Source organism: Neoarius graeffei, chromosome 26 (assembly GCF_027579695.1).
Source record: "Neoarius graeffei isolate fNeoGra1 chromosome 26, fNeoGra1.pri, whole genome shotgun sequence".
NCBI lineage: Eukaryota > Metazoa > Chordata > Actinopteri > Siluriformes > Ariidae > Neoarius > Neoarius graeffei.
Genome location: NC_083594.1, coordinates 10,593,707 through 10,620,013, shown reverse-complemented (window position 1 = coordinate 10,620,013; position 26,307 = coordinate 10,593,707). Strand labels below are relative to the sequence as shown.

The 26,307-nt window shown below is 42.1% G+C and overlaps 1 protein-coding gene across 1 annotated transcript in view; it reads right to left on the bottom strand.

The window, feature by feature from the left end:
- The window catches only part of LOC132874237 (peroxisomal succinyl-coenzyme A thioesterase-like), a 67,533-nt gene extending 44,058 nt beyond the window's left edge, over window positions 1-23,475 (bottom strand). Inside the window, exon 1 of the mRNA XM_060910225.1 lies at window positions 23,291-23,475. Within this exon, the coding sequence (XP_060766208.1) occupies window positions 23,291-23,384 (94 nt within the window). The 5' untranslated portion in view covers window positions 23,385-23,475. The remainder of the gene's footprint in view (window positions 1-23,290) is intronic.
- Between the last annotated feature and the right edge of the window lie 2,832 nt (window positions 23,476-26,307).

Genomic DNA, 26,307 nt, shown 5'->3' with positions numbered 1-26,307 from the left:
CTGGGATGCATTCATTCTTCATGCTAATTAAATACTAATTTGCATCATTGGTTTTAACTAATTTTTCAAACTTTGTATTCAGTATACAGTCATCTATTTGCCTGCCAATTTCCATGTAAATATCTTGAAAAAAAGTTAAGAAAAAAACCTTTGATCTCATTCATTAATGAGGCCCATTTTATCCTAATACATAATATTACGTCAGTTTTCTAAAAATTAAGCCATTTCTTCAATCTTTGATTTGTAATATCTCAATAAACATTTTAATTCTGTAAAAAAGTATGTTGCGCAGCATTCAATTCTGAATTCAATGAGAACAGTCTGGCTTGAATTTTTCAACTAATATGCTGATTAAATACAGTGGTATGCAAAAGTTTGGGCACCCCTGGTCAAAACTGCTGTTATTGTGAACAGTTAAGCAAGTTGAAGATGAAATGATCTCCAAAAGGCAGAAAGTTAAAGATGACTCATTCCCTTTATATTTTAAGCAAAAACAATTTATTTATCATCTTTTACATTTTTAAAATGACAAAAAAGGAAAAAAGGCCCGAAGCAAAAGTTTGGGCACCCTGCATGGTTAGTACCTAGTAACACCCACTTTGGTAAGTATCACAGCTTGTAAACACTTTTTGTTGCCAGCTAATAATCTTTCAGTTCTTACCTGGGGGATTTTCACACATTCATCCTTGCAAAAGGCTTCCAGTTCTACAAGTTTCTTGGGCTGTCTTGCATGCACTGCTCTTTTGAGATCTATCCACAGATTTTCAGTGATGTTTAGGTCAGGAGACTGTGAGGGCCAGGGCAAAACCTTCAGCTTGGGCCTCTTGAGGTATTCCATTGTAGATTTTGAGGTGTGTTTTGGATCATCGTCTTATTGTAGGACCCGTCCTCTTTTAACTTCGACTTTTTTTACAGATGGTGTGATGTTTGCTTCCAGAGTTTGCTGGTATTTATTCGAATCCATGCTTCCCTCGACCAGTGAAATGTGCCCTGTGCCACTGGCTGCAACACAACCCCAAAGCATGATCCATCCACACCCATGCTTCAGAGTTGGAGAGGTGTTCTTCTCCTGGAATTTGGCACCCTTTTTTCTCCAAACATACCTTTGCACATTGTGGCCAAAAAGTTCTAGTTTGATTTCATCAGTCCACAGGACTTGTTTCCAAAATGCATCAGGATTATTTAGATGTTCATTTGCAAACTTCAGATGCTGAATTTTGTGGCTAGGACGCAGGAATGGTTTTCTTCTTTTTTTGTGATCAACTTTTTTATTGTTTTTTCTTGGGGGGGGGGGGGGGGGGGGGCAGACGGTTACACAATACATTCATTAAAAAGAAACCTTCTGGTACACATGGATAGATGCATACAGTCCATATAGTCCTTTCAGTCCATATACCAGGGTATGGCCCACAAGGGCATTACAAGGAAAGAGAAAAACAGATAAGTAAAAACATAAGAAGAAAAAAGCACTCAGCCAAAAACAAAACACAATAATGGTAGTAATACAAATTAAAATTATGTAGACATACTGTAGGTACACTCACTGAAGAGGTGATTTACTTAAATCTTGAATTCTACCTAGGAATGATTGCCATTTCTGTAAAGTGGAAGGCATGGCCTTGTTTAGTCTAGCTGTGTGATATTCTAAATTAACAATATTGTCCAGGTAGTTAATCCAAAGTTTACGAGGTGGAACCTGGGGGTTAATCCATAATTGCAAAATTACTTTTTTGGCGGCTGTAAAGCCTGTCATCAACATTCTCTGTTGGATAAGGGCATAGGGGGAAGTCATGGCCTAATGGTTAGAGAAACAGCTTTGGGACCAAAAGGTTGCTGGTTCGATTCCCCAGACTAGCAGGATTGACTTAAGTGCCCTTGAGCAAGGCACCTAACCCCCAACCGCTCCGGCAAGAGTGGTGGCGTACCTTGTGTCTGATTAGCCAAAGAAAAACTGATGATGTGATCATCAGTTCGGGCATTGAACCCGACCAACTGAACTGAAGGGCATAGTCTAGATCAGTGATGTCGTTCAGAAGACAAATGTGTGGTGTTTTTGGGATACTGATGCCCAGCAGTTTTGAGAGGTCCTTTATTACACTAGACCACAGATCTGCAATTATGGGACACTCCCAGAACCTATGTAAAAACGTGCCAGGTAGAGCATTACAAATGTTACAGATAGGGCTTGGGGCACGGTTCATCTGGAACTTCCTGTAAGGGGTTGCATACGCTCTATGGATAGTTTTGTAATGAATTAGCTGGTGAGCTAGATTCTTTGAACTTTGAGAGAGATTGAGCCATATTTCATCCCAATCCAGTTCTTGATTGTATGTGGAGAGTTCTCTGTCCCATATTTTCTCTATGGCTAGTTCACCAGCAGACTTGTGTAGTAAATTGTTGTAAACCAGAGAGACTCTGCCTCTTAAGTTATCAGAGGGTTGAACCCATTTTAACAGTGGATGAATTATAGGTGGACGGTCCCATGGCACGCCATATGCTCTAAGAGCAGAACATAGCTGGAGGTAGACAAAGTATGATGAAGCAGGTAGATTAAATGTGATTTTAAGATTCTGAAATGAATGCAGGCCATCCGTGTCAAACATGTCATTTACAACATTTATGCCCTGTGAAGACCAGTGCGAGTTGTGGAATGACTTGCCACCAATCAGAAATCGGCTGTTATGCCAGAGAGGAGTTAACACACCTGTATGGAGCTGGACACCCATGCATTTCTCTGCCTCTTTCCAAACTTTTAAGGAGTGTGCAATTATACAACCAAGTTTAAAGGAACAGTCCACCGTATTTCCATAATGAAATATGCTCTTATCTGAATTGAGACGAGCTGCTCCGTACCTCTCCGAGCTTTGCGCGACCTCCCAGTCAGTCAGACGCAGTCAGACGCGCTGTCACTCCTGTTAGCAATGTAGCTAGGCTCAGTATGGCCAATGGTATTTTTTGGGGCTGTAGTTAGATGCAACCAAACTCTTCCGCGTTTTTCCTGTTTACATAGGTTTATATGACCAGTGATATGAAACAAGTTCAGTTGCACAAATTGAAACGTAGCGATTTTCTATGCTATGGAAAGTCCGCACTATAATGACAGGCGTACTAACACCTTCTGCGCGCTTCGGCAGCGCATTGATACGGAGCTCAGATATCAATGCGCTGCCGAAGCGCGCAGAAGGTGTTAGTACGCCTGTCATTATAGTGCGGACTTTCCATAGCATAGAAAATCGCTACGTTTCAATTTGTGTAACTGAACTTGTTTCATATCACTGGTCATATAAACCTATGTAAACAGGAAAAACGCGGAAGAGTTTGGTCGCATCTAACTACAGCCCCAAAAAATACCGTTGGCCATGCTGAGCCTAGCTACATTGCTAACAGCAGTGACAGCACGTCTGACTGCGTCTGACTGACTGGGAGGTCACGCAAAGCTCGGATAGGTACGGAGCAGCTCGTCTCAATTCAGATAAGAGCATATTTCATTATGGAAATACGGTGGACTGTTCCTTTAAGATTGGGGTTAGATCTTCCAAGTCCAGCGAAAAGCAAATCTTGTAACCTATGGGGCTTAACCATGGCATCCTCTATAGATCTCCAGGGGACTTTTGAGCTGGGGTCCATCCAGATATGTAGCGCTCTTATCTGAAAGGCCCAATGATAAAACTGGAAATTCGGTAAGGCAAGACCCTCCAATAACTTGGGTCGCTGTAATGTTGTCAACCTTATTCTGGGGCGCTTACCATTCCAAATGAATTGAGAGATTGATGAGTGGATCTCTTTGTAGTAGTTGGGAGGGGGACAGGGCTCGAAATTAACTTTTTTTCTTTGTGTCCCCCAGTGGTCCCGAATTCTGTGTTGTATTGTCCCGAATGGAAGCAATAGTGTCCCCATTTTTTTCCTCTCTGAAATAACCAGTGGTTAATATTATCATATGAAGTCTCATCTCATCTCATTATCTCTAGCCGCTTTATCCTGCCCTACAGGGTCGCAGGCAAGCCGGAGCCCATCCCAGCTGACCACGGGCGAAAGGCGGGGTACACCCTGGACAAGTCGCCAGGTCATCACAGGGCTGACACATAGACACAGACAACCATTCACATTCACACCTACGGTCAATTTAGTGTCACCAGTTAACCTAACCTGCATGTCTTTGGACTGTGGGGGAAACCGGAGCACCCGGAGGAAACCCACGCGGACACGGGGAGAACATGCAAACTCCGCACAGAAAGGCCCTCGCCGGCCACGGGGCTCAAACCCGGACCTTCTTGCTGTGAGGCGACAGCGCTAACCACTACACCACCGTGCCGCCCCGGTATTAGAAATAATCTTTTGTTAGTTTTTTTATTGTGATAGAGAATGGTCGATGTGAAGGACATTCCTGACTGGGATGCATTCATTCTTCATGCTAATTAAATACTAATTTGCATCATTGGTTTTAACTAATTTTTCAAACTTTGTATTCAGTATACAGTCATCTATTTGCCTGCCAATTTCCATGTAAATATCTTGAAAAAAAGTTAAGAAAAAAACCTTTGATCTCATTCATTAATGAGGCCCATTTTATCCTAATACATAATATTACGTCAGTTTTCTAAAAATTAAGCCATTTCTTCAATCTTTGATTTGTAATATCTCAATAAACATTTTAATTCTGTAAAAAAGTATGTTGCGCAGCATTCAATTCTGAATTCAATGAGAACAGTCTGGCTTGAATTTTTCAACTAATATGCTGATTAAATACAGTGGTATGCAAAAGTTTGGGCACCCCTGGTCAAAACTGCTGTTATTGTGAACAGTTAAGCAAGTTGAAGATGAAATGATCTCCAAAAGGCAGAAAGTTAAAGATGACTCATTCCCTTTATATTTTAAGCAAAAACAATTTATTTATCATCTTTTACATTTTTAAAATGACAAAAAAGGAAAAAAGGCCCGAAGCAAAAGTTTGGGCACCCTGCATGGTTAGTACCTAGTAACACCCACTTTGGTAAGTATCACAGCTTGTAAACACTTTTTGTTGCCAGCTAATAATCTTTCAGTTCTTACCTGGGGGATTTTCACACATTCATCCTTGCAAAAGGCTTCCAGTTCTACAAGTTTCTTGGGCTGTCTTGCATGCACTGCTCTTTTGAGATCTATCCACAGATTTTCAGTGATGTTTAGGTCAGGAGACTGTGAGGGCCAGGGCAAAACCTTCAGCTTGGGCCTCTTGAGGTATTCCATTGTAGATTTTGAGGTGTGTTTTGGATCATCGTCTTATTGTAGGACCCGTCCTCTTTTAACTTCGACTTTTTTTACAGATGGTGTGATGTTTGCTTCCAGAGTTTGCTGGTATTTATTCGAATCCATGCTTCCCTCGACCAGTGAAATGTGCCCTGTGCCACTGGCTGCAACACAACCCCAAAGCATGATCCATCCACACCCATGCTTCAGAGTTGGAGAGGTGTTCTTCTCCTGGAATTTGGCACCCTTTTTTCTCCAAACATACCTTTGCACATTGTGGCCAAAAAGTTCTAGTTTGATTTCATCAGTCCACAGGACTTGTTTCCAAAATGCATCAGGATTATTTAGATGTTCATTTGCAAACTTCAGATGCTGAATTTTGTGGCTAGGACGCAGGAATGGTTTTCTTCTTTTTTTGTGATCAACTTTTTTATTGTTTTTTCTTGGGGGGGGGCAGACGGTTACACAATACATTCATTAAAAAGAAACCTTCTGGTACACATGGATAGATGCATACAGTCCATATAGTCCTTTCAGTCCATATACCAGGGTATGGCCCACAAGGGCATTACAAGGAAAGAGAAAAACAGATAAGTAAAAACATAAGAAGAAAAAAGCACTCAGCCAAAAACAAAACACAATAATGGTAGTAATACAAATTAAAATTATGTAGACATACTGTAGGTACACTCACTGAAGAGGTGATTTACTTAAATCTTGAATTCTACCTAGGAATGATTGCCATTTCTGTAAAGTGGAAGGCATGGCCTTGTTTAGTCTAGCTGTGTGATATTCTAAATTAACAATATTGTCCAGGTAGTTAATCCAAAGTTTACGAGGTGGAACCTGGGGGTTAATCCATAATTGCAAAATTACTTTTTTGGCGGCTGTAAAGCCTGTCATCAACATTCTCTGTTGGATAAGGGCATAGGGGGAAGTCATGGCCTAATGGTTAGAGAAACAGCTTTGGGACCAAAAGGTTGCTGGTTCGATTCCCCAGACTAGCAGGATTGACTTAAGTGCCCTTGAGCAAGGCACCTAACCCCCAACCGCTCCGGCAAGAGTGGTGGCGTACCTTGTGTCTGATTAGCCAAAGAAAAACTGATGATGTGATCATCAGTTCGGGCATTGAACCCGACCAACTGAACTGAAGGGCATAGTCTAGATCAGTGATGTCGTTCAGAAGACAAATGTGTGGTGTTTTTGGGATACTGATGCCCAGCAGTTTTGAGAGGTCCTTTATTACACTAGACCACAGATCTGCAATTATGGGACACTCCCAGAACCTATGTAAAAACGTGCCAGGTAGAGCATTACAAATGTTACAGATAGGGCTTGGGGCACGGTTCATCTGGAACTTCCTGTAAGGGGTTGCATACGCTCTATGGATAGTTTTGTAATGAATTAGCTGGTGAGCTAGATTCTTTGAACTTTGAGAGAGATTGAGCCATATTTCATCCCAATCCAGTTCTTGATTGTATGTGGAGAGTTCTCTGTCCCATATTTTCTCTATGGCTAGTTCACCAGCAGACTTGTGTAGTAAATTGTTGTAAACCAGAGAGACTCTGCCTCTTAAGTTATCAGAGGGTTGAACCCATTTTAACAGTGGATGAATTATAGGTGGACGGTCCCATGGCACGCCATATGCTCTAAGAGCAGAACATAGCTGGAGGTAGACAAAGTATGATGAAGCAGGTAGATTAAATGTGATTTTAAGATTCTGAAATGAATGCAGGCCATCCGTGTCAAACATGTCATTTACAACATTTATGCCCTGTGAAGACCAGTGCGAGTTGTGGAATGACTTGCCACCAATCAGAAATCGGCTGTTATGCCAGAGAGGAGTTAACACACCTGTATGGAGCTGGACACCCATGCATTTCTCTGCCTCTTTCCAAACTTTTAAGGAGTGTGCAATTATACAACCAAGTTTAAAGGAACAGTCCACCGTATTTCCATAATGAAATATGCTCTTATCTGAATTGAGACGAGCTGCTCCGTACCTCTCCGAGCTTTGCGCGACCTCCCAGTCAGTCAGACGCAGTCAGACGCGCTGTCACTCCTGTTAGCAATGTAGCTAGGCTCAGTATGGCCAATGGTATTTTTTGGGGCTGTAGTTAGATGCAACCAAACTCTTCCGCGTTTTTCCTGTTTACATAGGTTTATATGACCAGTGATATGAAACAAGTTCAGTTGCACAAATTGAAACGTAGCGATTTTCTATGCTATGGAAAGTCCGCACTATAATGACAGGCGTACTAACACCTTCTGCGCGCTTCGGCAGCGCATTGATACGGAGCTCAGATATCAATGCGCTGCCGAAGCGCGCAGAAGGTGTTAGTACGCCTGTCATTATAGTGCGGACTTTCCATAGCATAGAAAATCGCTACGTTTCAATTTGTGTAACTGAACTTGTTTCATATCACTGGTCATATAAACCTATGTAAACAGGAAAAACGCGGAAGAGTTTGGTCGCATCTAACTACAGCCCCAAAAAATACCGTTGGCCATGCTGAGCCTAGCTACATTGCTAACAGCAGTGACAGCACGTCTGACTGCGTCTGACTGACTGGGAGGTCACGCAAAGCTCGGATAGGTACGGAGCAGCTCGTCTCAATTCAGATAAGAGCATATTTCATTATGGAAATACGGTGGACTGTTCCTTTAAGATTGGGGTTAGATCTTCCAAGTCCAGCGAAAAGCAAATCTTGTAACCTATGGGGCTTAACCATGGCATCCTCTATAGATCTCCAGGGGACTTTTGAGCTGGGGTCCATCCAGATATGTAGCGCTCTTATCTGAAAGGCCCAATGATAAAACTGGAAATTCGGTAAGGCAAGACCCTCCAATAACTTGGGTCGCTGTAATGTTGTCAACCTTATTCTGGGGCGCTTACCATTCCAAATGAATTGAGAGATTGATGAGTGGATCTCTTTGTAGTAGTTGGGAGGGGGACAGGGCTCGAAATTAACTTTTTTTCTTTGTGTCCCCCAGTGGTCCCGAATTCTGTGTTGTATTGTCCCGAATGGAAGCAATAGTGTCCCCATTTTTTTCCTCTCTGAAATAACCAGTGGTTAATATTATCATATGAAGTCTCATCTCATCTCATTATCTCTAGCCGCTTTATCCTGCCCTACAGGGTCGCAGGCAAGCCGGAGCCCATCCCAGCTGACCACGGGCGAAAGGCGGGGTACACCCTGGACAAGTCGCCAGGTCATCACAGGGCTGACACATAGACACAGACAACCATTCACATTCACACCTACGGTCAATTTAGTGTCACCAGTTAACCTAACCTGCATGTCTTTGGACTGTGGGGGAAACCGGAGCACCCGGAGGAAACCCACGCGGACACGGGGAGAACATGCAAACTCCACACAGAAAGGCCCTCGCTGGCCCCGGGGCTCGAACCCAGGACCTTCTTGCTGTGAGGCGACAGCGCTAACCACTACACCACCGTGCCGCCCATCATATGAAGTTACTATTATATTTGTAACTATGCGATTTTGAACCCTTTATATCATTTTTACAATAAGTCACAAGACACAAGCGACACATGTCCTATACATCATCTACTTCAAAATTACAGTTATTGCATTTTCAGTTTATTAAACTTTGGCGATCTCACTGTATGAATAGATACCCGTTTATTTAAAGGGGCCAACTAGCTCATTCAGAAAATGTTTCAACTCCCTACATCTGCAGTACACTTTAGTTGAAAATAAGACCCCTTTTATGTTCGTTTCATCTACTTATACCTTGAATATCTGTTGGCACTTATAAGGCCAACTTATAATTTTCACCATTACCGTTATCCATTTTTATGAACTTTCCATTATCCATTACCGTTATCCATTTTAATGAACTTTCCGTTATCCATTACCGTTATCCATTTTTATGAACTTTCCATTATCCATTACCGTTATCCATTTTAATGAACTTTCCGTTATCCATTACCGTTATCCATTTTTATGAACTTTCCGTTATCCATTACCGTTATCCATTTTTATGAACTTTCCGTTATCCATTTTATGAACTTTCGCTGCCGGATGCAGATGTTAGCAACATCAGCATAGTGGCAGGTCCGAGCCTAGTTGTGCTGCTGACTGACTAAACTTTCTGAACTAGAAAGACACCAAGAAAACTCACTTATTCTGTTGAATGGTATCTTCCGTCAATATCGTCCACATCATTCCTGTTGTATTTTATAACGTGTCTAACAGTGTTCATTAAGTTCATTCAGTTGCTAGCGTTGCCTGCAGACCAGGCGATGACACTTTGGATCCTGAAGGTCCCAGAGACGTTATGTCTGGGCTTTCAGTTTCTTCCCTGCGGTCGGTCCGCTTCAACCACTTAAGCATTTTTGTTCTGGCAAGAGTTGGCGCAGCGTGTGCGGTAGCAATTCCATTCCAAGTCCATATAATGCGGACTCCGGCCAAAGATTCTAGAACAGAATGCGCTGCTCTGTAGCCTACGGATGCAGGTGCATCGAAAGTGTAGCTACTATGTATTTTTCGCTGTTAACGTTTTAAAATTAAAATTGACAAATTAGGTGAATGTCTACGTATGTGTTATGGCTTTGTAAATAATATTAATGTAGAACTTTTTTTTCTAGATCTGTTTTTTTCCATTGTCCTGGGATTGTCCCAGATATGATAATTTTGTGTCCCGATGACATTTTTTATGGTCCCCGGGACATCGGGACACCGTTAGTTTCGAGCGCTGGAGGGGGAGCTAAGGGAATCATAAAAAACAAAAAGTTGATTCGAGGTAGAATATTCATTTTTACTATATTTACTCTTCCTTGCAAAGATAGTGGCAGCCTGTTCCATCTTTTAATATCTATTTGAATATTTTGTAGAACCTTGACAAAGTTTTCTTTCACAATTTGCGGGATTGTTGGAGAAATGTGAACACCTAAGTAAGTGAATGAGTCCTTAGTGGGAATGCACAGGGGGGTTTTACTCTTCCCTATGTTATTAAGTGGCATCAAGATGGATTTATCCCAGTTTATCTTGTACCCTGAAAGCTGACCAAATTGCTCAAAGAGCTTCAATATTCGAGGGACTGATGATACTTTTGTTCTTAGCAGAAATAGAATGTCATCAGCAAAAAGTGATATATAGTGATCCACGCCATAGAGTGTGACAGGTTTAATATCCCTACTTTGCCTAATCATTTGCGCCAAGGGTTCCAAACAAAGACAAAACAAAATAGGAGAGAGAGGGCACCCTTGACGTGTGCCTCTCTCCAGCTGAAAAGGTGATGAAATTTTAGAGCCTGTTAACACACATGCTGTCGGCGAATTATACAAGACCTTTATCATACTCATAAATTTTGGTCCAAAACCAAACTTTTCCAAAACAGCCCACATATATGACAATTCTAGCCTGTCATACGCTTTCATCGCGTCCAGTAAGAAGACAGCCACAGACTCAGGGTAGGTGTCGGCAGAGTTTATAACGTGTAACAGCCTACGTATATTGTCTGATGCTGTGCGCCCTTTGAGGAATCCTGTCTGATCATGATTTATCAATTTACTCGCATGTGTATCCAATCTGTTCACAAGCACCTTAGCAAAAACTTTCACATCACAACAAATCAAAGAGATGGGCCTAAAATTACCACAGCCCAGTGGATCTTTTCCTTTCTTTAGTAGTAGGGAGATAAGAGCCCTATTTTGATCTCTATGGAAAGAACCAGTTTCCAGTGCGTAGTTAATGGAATCTAAATAGAGAGGGCCAACTATGTCCCACACAAACAAAAGTAGCTCAGGTGGTATACCATCTATTCCTGGTGACTTCCCCCTGTTAAGAGATCTAAGAGCAGTAGTAACCTCATCTAGAGTAAGGGGAGACTCTAGTAGTTCAGCTTCCGCCTCAGAAAGCTTACAGTGGTGCTTGAAAGTTTGTGAACCCTTTAGAATTTTCTATATTTCTGTATAAATATGACCTAAAACATCATCAGATTTTCACACAAGTCCTAAAAGTAGATAAAGAGAACCCAGTTAAACAAACGAGACAAAAATATTATACTTGGTCATTTATTTATTGAGGAAAATCATCCAGTGTTACATATCTGTGAGTGGCAAAAGTATGTGAACCTCTACGATTAGCAGTTAATTTGAAGGTGAAATTAAAGTCAGGTGTTTTCAATCAATGGGATGACAATCAGGTGTGAGTGGGCACCCTGTTTTATTTAAAGAACAGGGGATCTATCAAAGTCTGATCTTCACAACACGTTTGTGGAAGTGTATCACGGCACGAACAAAGGAGATTTCTGAGGACCTCAGAAAAAGTGTTGATGCTCATCAGGCTGAAAAAGGTTACAAAACCATCTCTAAAGAGTTTGGATTCCACCAATCCACAGTCAGACAGATTGTGTACAAATGGAGGAAATTCAAGACCATTGTTACCCTCCCCAGGAGTGTTCGACCAACAAAGATCACTCCAAGAGCAAGGCATATAATAGTCGGTGAGGTCACAAAGGACCCCAGGGTAACTTCTAAGCAACTGAAGGCCTCTCTCACATTGGCTAACGTTAAATGTTCATGAGTCCACCATCAGGAGAACACTGAACAACAATGGTGTGTATGGCAGGGTTGCAAGGAGAAAGCCACTGCTCTCCAAAAAGAACATTGCTGCTCGTCTGCAGTTTGCTAAAGATCATGTGGACAAGCCAGAAGGCTATTGGAAAAATGTTTTGTGGACGGATGAGACCAAAACAGAACTTTTTGGTTTAAACGAGAAGTGTTATGTTTGGAGAAAGGAAAACACTGCATTCCAGCATAAGAACCTGATCCCATCTGTGAAACATGGTGGTGGTAGTATCATGGTTTGGGCCTGTTTTGCTGCATCTGGGCCAGGACGGCTTGCCATCATTGATGGAACAATGAATTCTGAACTATACCAGCGAATTCTAAAGGAAAATGTCAGGACATCTGTCCATGAACTGAATCTCAAGAGAAGGTGGGTCATGCAGCAAGACAATGACCCAAAGGCACGCAAGTCGTTCTACCAAAGAATGGTTAAAGAAGAATAAAGTTAATGTTTTGGAATGGCCAAGTCAAAGTCCTGACCTTAATCCAATCGAAATGTTGCAGAAGGACCTGAAGTGAGCAGTTCATGTGAGGAAACCCACCAGCATCCCGGAGTTGAAGCTGTTCTGTACGGAGGAATGGGCTAAAATTCCTCCAAGCCGGTGTGCAGGACTGATCAACAGTTACCGGAAACGCTTAGTTGCAGTTATTGCTGCACAAGGGGGTCACACCAGATACTGAAAGCAAAGGTTCACATACTTTTGCCACTCACAGATATATAATATTGGATCATTTTCCTCAATAAATAAATGACCAAGTATAATATTTTTGTCTCATTTATTTAACTGGGTTCTCTTTATCTACTTTTAGGACTTGTGTGAAAATCTGATGATGTTTTAGGTCATATTTATGCAGAAATATAGAAAATTCTAAAGGGTTCACAAACTTTCAAGCACCACTGTAGGTAGCTCAAGCCCATCCAGGAAGGATTTGCTATTTGTGTGGTCCCATTTGACTTCTGAGGCATATAGATCTAAATAAAATTTTCTAAAAACTTCATTGATAGATGCAGGATCAGTAAGGATAGATCCATGTGGGTCTTTGATGGCAAAAATATTGGCTTTTGATTCATTTTCTCTTAGTCTTAGGGCCAGGAGATGACTGGGCCGCTCTCCTTCAGAGTAATATTTCTGCCTGGTGTGTCGAAGGATGAATTCTGCTTTAACTAGATTTAATCTTTTGTATTTTGAACGCAAAGCATTAAGTTTACAGGCTGTAGTTTTGGTTGGATTTTGTTTTAACTCTAACTCCAATGTTTTGATGTTGAACTCCAATTCCTCAAATCGTCTTTTCCTTGCTTTATTCAGACTGGAAGAGAATGAAATGCAAAACCCCCTTATAAAACATTTCATTGTTTCCCACAGAATCTGTGCATTCTCACAACCATGTTTGTTAATCTCAATAAATTCGACAAGCTTTTCGCGGATCTGGGTGTCAAAATTCTTGTCTAACAATAATGAGTCATTAAAGCGCCATCTGGTGGCCTTTGTAGGGACACCTTTTGGGAAAATCAGGCACAATACTGGCGCGTGATCTGACAGCAGAATGGGCAAGATATCTGGTTTTGCTTGATGAACTAGAGATTGGCTTAAAAATATGCAATCAATACGGGAAAAAGATTTGTGCCTGTTTGAAAAAAAAAAAGTGTAATTCCTGGTGGACCTGTTATGGAATCGCCAAACATCTATGAGTTGCAGGTCAGTGACAAATTTCTGCAGGGCCGAGGAGGCGCGAGGATCTGTGGAGGATGTAGTTCTGTCAATATCATACATAGCGCAATTGAAGTCACCCCCAATAATCAAGCTATATTCTGGCATTCCCAAAAGTTTATCATAAATAGTGTGGAGGAAATCTGGATCAAAGCTGTTAGGTGCATAAACTGAGGCTATTAATAATCTGGCTTGGCCTATAGTAATAATTACCAAAGTAAACCGACCATGGCCGTCACTATAGGTGTGATGGACTGTTATTTGAAGGCTTCTCGCAGCCAAAATCAGAACACACCTAGTTTTATTGGGTGCACAGGAAGAGGATAGAATTTTGTAACGCCTGTTCTGAAAGCGATGGATGTCACAGCTTTTTAAGTGGGTTTCCTGAATGATGGCAAGTTTGACTTTTTTACTGTGCAGATATTCCAGACACCTCGTCCATTTGACAGGTGAGTTTAAACCATTCACATTCCACGTTATTGCATGTAAACCATCCATTACAGATAATCAAGTGCTGTAGCAATGTAGTGACATTTGTAAAACCCTTTCATTATGAGTGCTGAGCGTAAAATCCTATCTATACTTAGTATGCACAATCCCAACCAAAAATAGTACCGTCTGCCAAAATAAAAACAGGAGGGTGAGGGGGTAAATAAAACTATATACAGAGAACAGGTGCAAGCCGCGAGGACGCCAAATGCTCCTACAGGCTTTGCGGAACACAAAACAACACTGATCCGTGGCATTATCAACAGCAGTGCAACTTATCCTAGCTCGCTGCAAGACCCCCAAAACTCTAGTAACAAATAGCTGTACCCATATGCTAGAGAGATGATAATCATTAACAACATTAAGGCACGCAAACCACCCGGTATTTTAATCAAGAGGTGTCCAGCTTCCAATCTGGACACCAGCAGTTTGGTAATTACCCACAATGTCAGATGTTGGCTACTTCCATGAGTGGCGCGTCGTCAGGAGGTGGGCTATCGTGGATCTGGCGCTGTGTTTGTGCAGCTCTCGGTGGCTGCTCACCTGGCGAAGTCAAGAACCCCTCCACATCGGCTGGGGAGCTGAAGTTGAGCCGAGACCCTCCGTGCTCCACTTTGAGTGTCGCGGGGTATAGAAGGAAGGACCGAATGCCCCGGTCATTGAGCTTATCGATGACTGGAGTGAATTCTCTCCTCTTAGCTGATGTCTGGGGACTGTAATCCGGGAAGAAAAACAAAGCGGCGTTGTCGTGTTTGGGCTTGGCTCTGCGAGCTCCCTGCAGAATAGCTTGCCTGTCGGCGTATCTCAGGAGACGAAAAATGACAGTGCGGGGCTTCTGGTTTTCTCCTCTGGGTTGGTTACTGCCATCATAGATGCGATGGCAGCGATCGATTTCAATACGTTGTCCTGCTAGGGATGGTATCCACTTGGGCAAGTTGGCAATCAGGAAGCCCTTCAGATTGGAGCCCCCAACTGATTCTGGAAGATTGACCAGCCTAAGGTTATTTCGCCTGCTTCTGTCCTCCATTTCGATCAGCTTGTCTTGCAGAGTAAGCTAGTTTGGTGATAACGTCATTGAGGTCATGCTTGTTGGAGCGAACGGTAGCATGAAGAGATTGCACTGTAGCATGGGTCTTCTGCACTTCGCTAGCCTGATGTTCCGCGTCTGCTGCTACTTTCCGGATGGCTTCATTAGTGGTAGAGATCTCTTCTCTTAGAGTTCTAAGCTGGGGCATCAGGGTACCCTCCAAGGCTTCTTTCACTGCGTTGGCCACTGATGCATCGAAATTTCGTTGTTGTTCTTTGAGGGCCTTGCTAATTCCGCTCAAAATGGCTGCATCGAGGTCGTCTTTGGAAATGGAGGTTGTTTCTCTCGGTTTTTTCTTCGCCGGGGACATTTCCAATTCTCTCTTGACGCTCTTTTTGGTTGGTGTAAGAGTTGCCATCTTCAGTTGAGGGGTACTAATAAAGATCTTAGTAATTATAATACGGTTTTGGGTAGGTCTTTCACGAGCACAAGACTTCACGTCTGCATCGCAGCTGAGACGTCACGTGACTAGGAATGGTTTTCTTCTGATGACTCTCCCATGAAGGTCACGTTTGTTCAGGTGTCGCTGCATAGTAGAACACTGCACCACCACTCCAGGGTCTGCTAAATCTTTCTGAAGGTCTTTTGCAGTCAAACACGGGTTTTTATTTGCCTTTCTAGCAATCCAACGAGCAGTTCTTTCAGAAAGTTTTCTTCATCTTCCAGACCTCACCTTGATCGCCATTGTTTCTGTTAACTGCCATTTCTTAATAACATTACAATCTGAGGAAACAGCTACCTGAAAACACTTTGCTATGTTCTTGTAGCCTCCTCCTGCTTTGTGAGCGTCAATTATTTTATTATTCAGAATGCGAGGGAGTTGCTTAGAGGAGCCCATGGCTGTTGATTTTGGGGACAAGTTTGAGGAGTCTGAGAATTTATACAGCTTTGAAATCTGCATCATCTGACCTTTCCTAACGAAGAATTTGAGCAATCCGCAGCTCAATAAACTAATTAAGGTCTGGAACCTTGGTAAAAGTTACCTGAGAACTCAAATGTATTGGGGTGCCCAAACTTTCGCATGGTGTTCCTTTTCTTTTTTCACTCTCCAATTGTACAAAACGAAAATAATACACAAATCTTGCAGAAAACGCTGAAAAGAAATGTGTCGTCTTTACCTTTATGCCTTTTGGTGATCAGTTCATCTTCTGCTCACTTAACTATTCACAGTAACAGACATTTTCAGTAAGGGTGCCCAAACTTTTGCATGCCACTGTATATAAGGTTGGTTGCGTTAAACTTTATTTCATTTATTTAAGTTAATTAACTTGTGATTTATTGAGTGAAATGTTCGAATCAATGGAATGTCCGCCATATTGTTTTTGTATGGCTTGTTTACAGTGGTGCTTGAAAGTTTGTGAACCCTTTAGAATTTTCTATATTTCTGCATAAATATGACCTAAAACATCATCAGATTTTCACACAAGTCCTAAAAGTAGATAAAGGGAACCCAGTTAAACAAATGAGACAAAAATATTATACTTGGTCATTTATTTATTGAGGAAAATGATCCAATATTACATATCTGTGAGTGGCAAAAGTATGTGAACCTCTAGGATTAGCATTTAATTTGAAGGTGAAATTAGAGTCAGGTGTTTTCAATCAATGGGATGACAATCAGGTGTGAGTGGGCACCCTGTTTTATTTAAAGAACAGGGATCTATCAAAGTCTGATCTTCACAACACATGTTTGTGGAAGTGTATCATGGCACGAACAAAGGAGATTTCTGAGGACCTCAGAAAAAGTGTTGTTGATGCTCATCAGGATGGAAAAGGTTACAAAACCATCTCTAAAGAGTTTGGACTCCACCAATCCATAGTCAGACAGATTGTGTACAAATGGAGGAAATTCAAGACCATTGTTACCCTCCCCAGAAGTGGTCAACCAACAAAGATCACTCCAAGAGCAAGGCGTGTAATAGTCCGCAAGGTCACAAAGGACCCCAGGGTAACTTCTAAGCAACTGAAGACCTCTCTCACATTGGCTAATGTTAATGTTCATGAGTCCACCATCAGGAGAACACTGAACAACAATGGTGTGCATGGCAGGGTTGCAAGGAGAAAGCCACTGGTCTCCAAAAAGAACATTGCTGCTCGTCTGCAGTTTGCTAAAGATCACGTGGACAAGCAAGAAGGCTATTGGAAAAATGTTTTGTGGACAGATGAGACCAAAATAGAAATTTTTGGTTTAAATGAGAAGTGTTATGTTTGGAGAAAGGAAAACACTGCATTCCAGCATAAGAACCTTATCCCATCTGTGAAACATGGTGGTGGTAGTATCATGGTTTGGGCCTGTTTTGCTGCATCTGGGCCAGGATGGCTTGCCATCATTGATGGAACAATAAATTCTGAATTATACCAGTGAATTCTAAAGGAAAATGTCAGGACATCTGTCCATGAACTGAATCTCAAGAGAAGGTGGGTCATGCAGCAAGACAACGACCCTAAGCACACAAGTCGTTCTACCAAAGAATGGTTAAAGAAGAATAAAGTTAATGTTTTGGAATGGCCGAGTCAAAGTCCTGACCTTAATCCAATCGAAATGTTGTGGAAGGATCTGAAGCGAGCAGTTCATGTGAGGAAACCTACCAACATCCCAGTGTTGAAGCTGTTCTGTATGGAGGAATGGGCTAAAATTCCTCCAAGCCGGTGTGCAGGACTGATCAACAGTTACTGGAAATGTTTAGTTGCAGTTATTGCTGCACAAGGGGGTCACACCAGATACCGAAAGCAAAGGTTCACATACTTTTGCCACTCACAGATATGTAATATTGGATCATTTTCCTCAATAAATAAACGACCAAGTATAATATTTTTGTCTCATTTGTTTAACTGGGTTCTCTTTATCTACTTTTAGGACTTGTGTGAAAATCTGATGATGTTTTAGGCCATATTTATGCAGAAATATAGAAAATTCTCAAGGGTTCACAAACTTTCAAGCACCACTGTACATCACACATGAATACAAAGAGAAGTGGGTCATATACCGCATGAAACATTTAACAGTTATTCCACGAAATCGAGTCGTACATGAGCTGATAGCTGACGAGGCGCGTAGCACCGAGTCGGCTATAAACCGTGTACGATGAGATTGAGTGGAATAACTGTTTTATTCTATCCACATTCACTGGAGTTTGAGAAACAGAGCATTTTTTTTGGCAAATTCGATAAATAAAAACATTATACAAAATGTCCGACACAATAATTTCTGCTTAGAATGAAAAACCGGCAAAATGACAGGAGCAATTTGTGAAAAATGCGATAATAATAATTCTTAAAAAAAAAAAAAATGTTCTTACCATCAAATACTTTCATTCCAAATTTTGTTGCTTTTTTGGGGTTTTCTATTTGAGTAGAGTTTTCATTTCGTCCTCGGTTGGTTCAGCAACACGCTCCGCCATTTTGTTTTTCTCTACTCACGGTATCCTTGACTTATAAGTGACATCCAAGCAAAATGGAAACCTGGATGTCGGCCATGTTGGTGGAGATACAAATGCGGGTTCAAGCGACATTCCATACAAAACATAGTCACGCATGCGCAACTCTCTTTGTTTTTCCACTGCTTTAAGCGTTCTTTTAGCTACACCTTCGTGCTGTATATGATCGTGGTCACAACAGTACTCGTGACCGTGGCACGTTCCGATTTTTTAGAGTTCCATCCGTGATTCGGAAAGAGGGCGAGGAAACTCTGAGGCTTAGTACGGAGAGGAGACGAGCACGGCTGAACAACATCGGCAGGGCTGATCTAACAGAGGCTAAAACCAAAACACCTCGCGTTTGCAGTAATCATTTTATCTCAGGTGAAATTCAAAAGCTTTCTCGATAATATCATGGAAGAATTTTATTTCGTGTTACTAGAATTTTGCTATAAAATGAAAGGTCCGTTGTCGTAGTTCATTCGGTCATTATTATAATTTAAAACATGTGCATTACCATTTCGCGCCAACAAAATTATATGATAGAAACAATCCAGACTGGGCACCCAGTCAGAAAATGGGGTATGTTTCGTTCAAGGTCGGACTCGATTCTTTGGCAGCTGAACCAGATAGAACGCGATATCTGGGTACTAGATGGTCAGTAGAAGCGTCTTATCTTCAGAAAAGTCTGACTTTTTAAAATAATATGGGTCACAACGACACATCTCTACCTTCTCTTTGTATCGAATCTTCGCTTGATTGTTCAAATCGTGGTAATACTGAGAAAATTCAGCATTGTTTACAGACACGCTTTCAGCGGCTGCCGTCCTATTTGCTTTGCATATCCACCATCACGGCGGACGCTCATGATGTAGCACGCATCTCCCATAACCCGGTACGGAACAGAACGGGACGGAACAGTACCTTCACGTATTTTAATGCGGTGTCACGTATTTTCTTATATTTGCCTTCCGGGTTTTTATATGCTGTTCCGTCCCATATGTTCCGTCCCGCAATACCATTTTTGTGACATTTATTTACATAATATATATTATATTTTCGCAGCCCGGTTTCCATCAAATCCTGCACTCTGATTGGCTGGCGAGCGGGTCCGTATCCTATGGTACGGACCCCAGTTACGGACCTCTGGTGACTCGCTCATTCACAACAACAAACATAGTAGCAATTTTTGTCAACATTTATTTTCGTATTTCTCAAGAGAATAGCATTAATTTTACATCATGGATAGAGATGACGACAGTGTTCACAGCGAAAGCGAGTTTTACTACCCTGAGGAAGAAGAAATAAAAGAAAACATTTCAGGAGAAAGCTAAAAACCTGTAACTTGCTAACACCAAGCGAAAACATGGCTGAATCCTGAATGACTCCTATTTGTATAAATAGGGGACTACATAGGCGGCAAAATGTAGTTTTTTTTTCCTGCCATGGAAGTGCACTTGTATACCGAGGAGGAAGCAATTTGCATTACAGCTGTGAATGAGGATTCAAAATGGCAGCTCTCCTCGGCTCGATTTTCCCTTTCGGGCGCTCTCGTTTTCTGTTAGAATTTGGTAAAGAAAAAAAAAATTATTTACCAGCTTAAGGTCGGTCCGTATGGTGAAATACTGTGACCTCGGCCTTGAATTCTTGAGTACTTTCAAGACCTCGGTCACGGTATTTCATGATACGGACCTCCCAGCTGGTAAATAACATATATATCTTACCTTTTCTGTTCCAGTTTCACAGAGACATCGGTCACGTCCACCATTTTATTAATCAGTACTTACATTAGTCGTCCCGCCTTGATAAACGAACCCGTCCCATCACGTATGATAAATAAAGTTCAAAGAAAAACAAAATATATTGTTTGTCAAAACATATAACTTAACTACGATTTATTCATCTATTTTACAATTTTTTGCCTCTGCCTCTACCTTTTCATTTCTTCATCTGACATTGTATACATTTCAACACGGGATTTCTTTGTGACGTCACGCCGAGGTATAGTCCGTAATTGGAGTTCTGGGCTTTTAGATCAATTTCGATTGAAAATATCATGAATATAAATGTTAATACAACCCGCCCTGAGTATCTCAAGTCTCTGGATGTTGTGGGGCTGTCTTGGCTGACACGCCTCTGCAACATCACGTGGCGGTCGGGGACAGTGCCTCTGGAGTGGCAGACTGGGGTGATGGTCCCTCTTTTTAAGAAAGGGGACCGGAGAGTGTGCTCCAATTATAGGGGAATCACAGTTCTCAGCCTCCCAGGGAAGGTTTACTCCAGGGTACTGGAGAGGAGAATTCGGCCAATAGTCAAACCTCGGATCCAGGAGGAATAATGCGGTTTTCGTCCTGGTTGCGGAACACTGGACCAGCTCTATACCCTTCATAGGGTGCTCGAGGGTTCATGGGAGTTTGCCCAACCAGTCCACATGTGCTTTGTGGATCTGGAGAAGGCATTCGACCGTGTCCCTCGTGGTATTCTGTGGGAGGTGCTTCGGTAGTATGGGGTTCAGGGCTCTTTGCTAAGGGCTGTCCGGTCCCTGTACGAACGGAGCAGGAGTCTGGTTCGCATTGCCGGCAGTAAGTCAGACCTGTTCCCAGTGCATGCTGGACTCCGGCAGGGCTGCCCTTTGTCACCGGTTCTGTTCATAATTTTTATAGACAGAATTTCTAGGCGCAGCCAGGGGCCGGAAGGAATCCTGTTTGGGAACCACAGGATTTCATCTCTGCTTTTTGCGGATGATGTTGTCCTGTTGGCTTCTTCAAACCAGGACCTTCAGCATGCACTGGGGCAGTTTGCAGCCGAGTGTGAAGCGGCTGGGATGAGAATCAGCACCTCCAAGTCCGAGGCCATGGTTCTCGACCGGAAAAGGGTGGCTTGCCCTCTCCAGGTTGGTGGAGAAGTCCTGCCTCAAGTGGAGGAGTTTAAGTATCTCGGGATCTTGTTCACGAGTGAGGGAAGGATAGAGCGTGAGGTCGACAGGTGGATCGGTGCAGCCTCCGCAGTGATGCGGTCGCTTTACCGGTCCGTTGTGGTGAAGAAGGAGCTGAGCCAAAAGGCGAAGCTCTTGATTTACCGGTCGATCTACGTTCCGACTCTCACCTATGGTCATGAGCTTTGGGTAATGACCGAAAGAACAAGATCGTGGATACAAGCAGCCGAAATGAGTTTCCTTCGCAGGGTGGCTGGGCGCTCCCTTAGAGATAGGGTGAGAAGCACAGTCACTCGGGAGGAGCTCGGAGTAGAGCCGCTGCTCCTCCACATCGAGAGGAATCAGCTGAGGTGGCTCGGGCATCTCTTTCGGATGCCTCCTGGACGCCTCCCTGGGGAGGTGTTCCAGGCATGTCCCCCCAGGAGGAGGCCCCGGGGAAGACCCAGGACACACTGGAGGGACTATGTCTCTTGGCTGGCCTGGGAACGCCTCGGTGTTCTTCCCGAGGAGCTGGCCGAGGTGTCTGGGGAAAGGGAAGTTTGGGCTTCCATGCTCAGACTGCTGCCTCCGCGACCCGGCCCCGGATAAGCGGAAGGAGACGAGACGAGACAATGTGACGGGATATAATAATCATAATAATAATAGACAATCAAAGAATACATGACAGTGATACATGTGAGTACATGCTAAGTACAAAACTCCTGAATATTTAGAAAATGTAACGTTATTGTAATGTACCGTCCTGGTCCGGTTCATACTTTCCGTACTGGGTTATGAGAGAGGCACGTTTTGATCACGTGGTTTCAAGTTATCTATATGAGCTGATATCCTAGTAGTGGGCAATTCCATGTAAATGTCAACCTCACCATGCAAAAATAAAGCAACATGTAATACATCAAAACCACTCCCAGAGATATCACCTAGGCCTGTATTTTACAGATGTGAATAAGTTGAACCAATTTGTAACCAACCTAATATGTCACTGTCAGTCTTTCTTTCTTATAATGTAAACCCCAAGCTACAATCAACTTTGATCATGTACAATTCTATATTATTGCCACAAGCCACAGAAATGTATGCTAAAATCCACAAAACAGCAAAACAATAGCCATCCTAAATATTATTTAAGAACTTTGATAGTTTTAGCTGATATTTAGAGAGTTTTTCAAAGGGTTATGGTGGTTAAATTGCTGATTTTCTAAACATATGCCATGTCTATTTCAGACGTGTCACATCCATAACGGAATTTCGTCGCATCCATAACGCTGACTTTTCCTTCCGAAGCTCTGCATGAAATACAAAATATTTTAAACAAAGATTTTTTAATATTCACCTTGGACCCCTCTATCAAATCTCCATTTCGACATTAGGTTTACAATTTCACAGAGTTTGATAAAAATGTACAGTCACCCAAGAAAAGTGATACTTTTTCTGTCACGTCCATAACGCATCTTTTATTGGCGTTTTCTGGCATGCCCTAGATGTACTATGGGAATTGTTCTTGTTCTATCACTTCTCCAGTATGGTACAGCCTTAAAATATGCAACACCTGTTTAAATACTGGGAGACAATAAAACATGCACTGGGTCATTTGTTGCCATTTTGAGTTCAAGTGTCACGTCCGTAACGCTGGAATTGCTCTAGTAGAGTAGCCAATCAGAGCGCGCGACTGCTCATATCCAGTGAATGTGGATAGAATAAAAAAGCATTCCTAGGAAAACAAAACAAAAACTATTCATTTAAGGTGTAGTTTGTTTGCCAGGAATGATTAAACAAACAAATAAATAATAATATTAATATTTATTTAGCTAGCTAGTTCAGAACCCTTACCATAGTAACTACACGGCATTTTTAATGCACGACGACAAATGATTTGTTTCTGGAACAATCCTGAAACCGACCGAGCACAGACTAATCCCCACATCCCCTCCACAGCTTCCCGAACAGCTGGATTTATCTGCGTTTCGGTTTGGAGCGGAGGAGTTTCTCTCTCTTCCGGTATAAACAACCAACACTGTCACAGGGCAGCTACAGCTTATGGAAGGCCATTGGGACCAAAACTAATGAAAAGTGTTCGGTTAACATGTATTGAGGTATTTCAAAAAAAAAAAAACAGTTTAAATCGGGAAGCTGCGCACATTTGTGCAGCCTGAGCGGTGTGCAGGACTGCGCAAATGTGCGCAGCTTCCCGATTTAAACTGTTTTTTTTCTTATCCTTATACTTCCTGTTTCATGGACTGTAACGGATTTGCTTATTTAGTAATTTTAATACAGAATTTACTTTGAAATTATAATCAGACACTCCAACGCCCCCCCTAAAAAAAACCCCGGATCTGCGCGATTCAGGCGGCATCCGCCAAAAGGCGCGCTGTTTGCATCCCAAACACAAATGAAATCATACAGAATAGACCTAAAATGTTTTTCAAAAATGACCCTTGTGTGAGTGAAGTGACAAGTTTCAAATAGAAACGTGACAAACGAGCGATATTAAGTGTACATTACAATGTAAACGTACACTCAGCAGTTCCAGTTAGGCATTCTCCAGAGAGTGTTCACATGATGTTTTGGTTTCCAAAAACAAACTTAAACACAATTGATTGTTTATTTAAACAACTTACCACTTATAAAATGATCGGAGCAGACTTTGCTGTGTTTGGAAGGCTGATAATCCTTGCGGTTGATTCTCGCAAGCCATAGATTTCTCCTTTGTATGCTGAGTTTGTTTGCTTGCCTTTGTGCTCCCGTACAGTGGGAATTCCGTAAAAGCTCCGCTTGTTGTCATCATCTGACCTATTACGACAGCCGTGAATACAACAGGTGTGCACCATTGCTAGCTTTAAATAGTAGTAATGTAACTATAAATGTAAATAATATATAAATGAATGTAACTCGTGCGCTACAATGTGTGCTCAGTGAGCCGTACGGTAAGCTAGCCCTCCAAGATGGCCGCCACCAGGGAATCCCCGACTCTGTGACGTCATGTGAAAACTATATATAGAAATAAAACTTACTTACCAATTAATAAATTATTTTCTCACAAACATAATGCAAAACTGTGTTATATTACCAATATAAAATACACAGCTGATTTTCCCTTCCTCAGGTGCCTCACAGACTCCTCTCCCCTGCGCTCCACAGCTTTAAGCATTACACCAATTTTCGTATTTTCGCAGCTGTGAATGACATCAACCCCCCCAACCAAAAAAAGTAGGCGTACACCATGCTACTTTTTTTCCTTTGAATGGTAATAGACAACACAAAGACGCAATCGGACAGCAACTTTTTTTGTGAAAGTCTCTCTCTCTCTGAGGCACCTAAGGACAAAAAACTAATTCGGCTCCCCAACTCGGCTCCCACCGAAGAGCCGGCTCCCGTCGTTCACGTCAAAGAGCTGGCTCTTTGAACCGGATCGTTCGCGACCGACACATCACTACCGGTTTCCTACTGACCCAGACAAGAGGGCCAAATGGATTGCAGCTGTGAAGAGACAGGATTGGGAGCCAACAGAGTACTCCAGACTTTGCAGTGATCATTTCATTTCAGGTTGGTTTATCAGTTAACGCAATTTTGATAAAATATATAGCAAAAAGTAAATGGGTCAGTGTTTGTTAACCCATCTGAGCAGTGAAACAAGGCAGTGTTAATTTGTCTAGGGTTGCATGTAGCAGACATCAGACATAAAACGCAATAACAGAGGCTAGAAAGAAACGGGACACAGAAATAAATAAACAGGGCTCCATACCAAGGCTGGGTACAGTGTTTGTGATAAAAGACAGATCCAATTTAACACGAATCACAGCTTACTTTCTTGTTAAAATGTGCAAAGGTCTCCACCATCTCATACCGCCTTGCACTGAAGGACTTAAGCGTGCCGTCCAAAATGGCTGCGTCACGTGACTTGGTCACGTGGGTGAAATACCTCAATACGGCATTTTTTCACTCAGGGTCCACACTTCTGTTCCAAAATGGTCATTTTTTTTAAAGTTTAGTTTCCAGATTTTTAGACAGTGCATTTTGTTCCCACATATCTTAATATTACAGTGTGAAAATTTCATGAGGTATCCTCATCTGATTCAGAAGATATGGCCTGTTGATCAAGACCACCGTTTCGGTGAATTGGTGGGGGCTACGGAGACGCTAGTGTATATTTTTTTCCACAGAATAAAAAAAAGAAAGATTTAAAAGTATAACTAGATTTATTTTTTTCATGGTCTGGTTTCCATCAAATACTGCGCTCTGATTGGCTGGCGAGCAGGTCCGTATCCTACGATACGGACCCCAGTTACATACCCCGGTTACGGTCCTCTGGCGACTCGCTCGTTCACAACAACAACAAACATAGTAGCATTTTATCTTTTTTTATAAGATTTATTTATAAGATTATCAAAAATCTTATAAATTTTTGCCAGCATTTCTCAGGAGAATAGCATTAATTTTACAGCATGGATGGCGATAATGACAGTCTTCACAGCGAAAGCAAGTTTTACTACCCTGAGGAAGAAGAAATAAAATAAAAAAAACATTTCAGGAGAAAGCTAAAAACCTGTAAATTGCTAACACCAAGCAAAAACATGGCTGAATCCTGAATGACTCAATTTTGTATAAATAGGGGACTACATAGGCGGCACAATGTAGTTTGTTTCCTGCCATGGAAGTGCACTTGTATATCAAGGAGGAAGCCATTTGCATTACAGCCGTGAATGAGGATTCAAAATGGCGGCTCGGCTCGGTTTTCCCTTTCAGACGCTCTCGTTTTCTGTTAGAATTTGATTAAGAAAAAAATAAATATATTATTTACCAGCTTAAGGTCAGTCCGTATGGTGAAATACCGTGACCTCGGCCTTGAA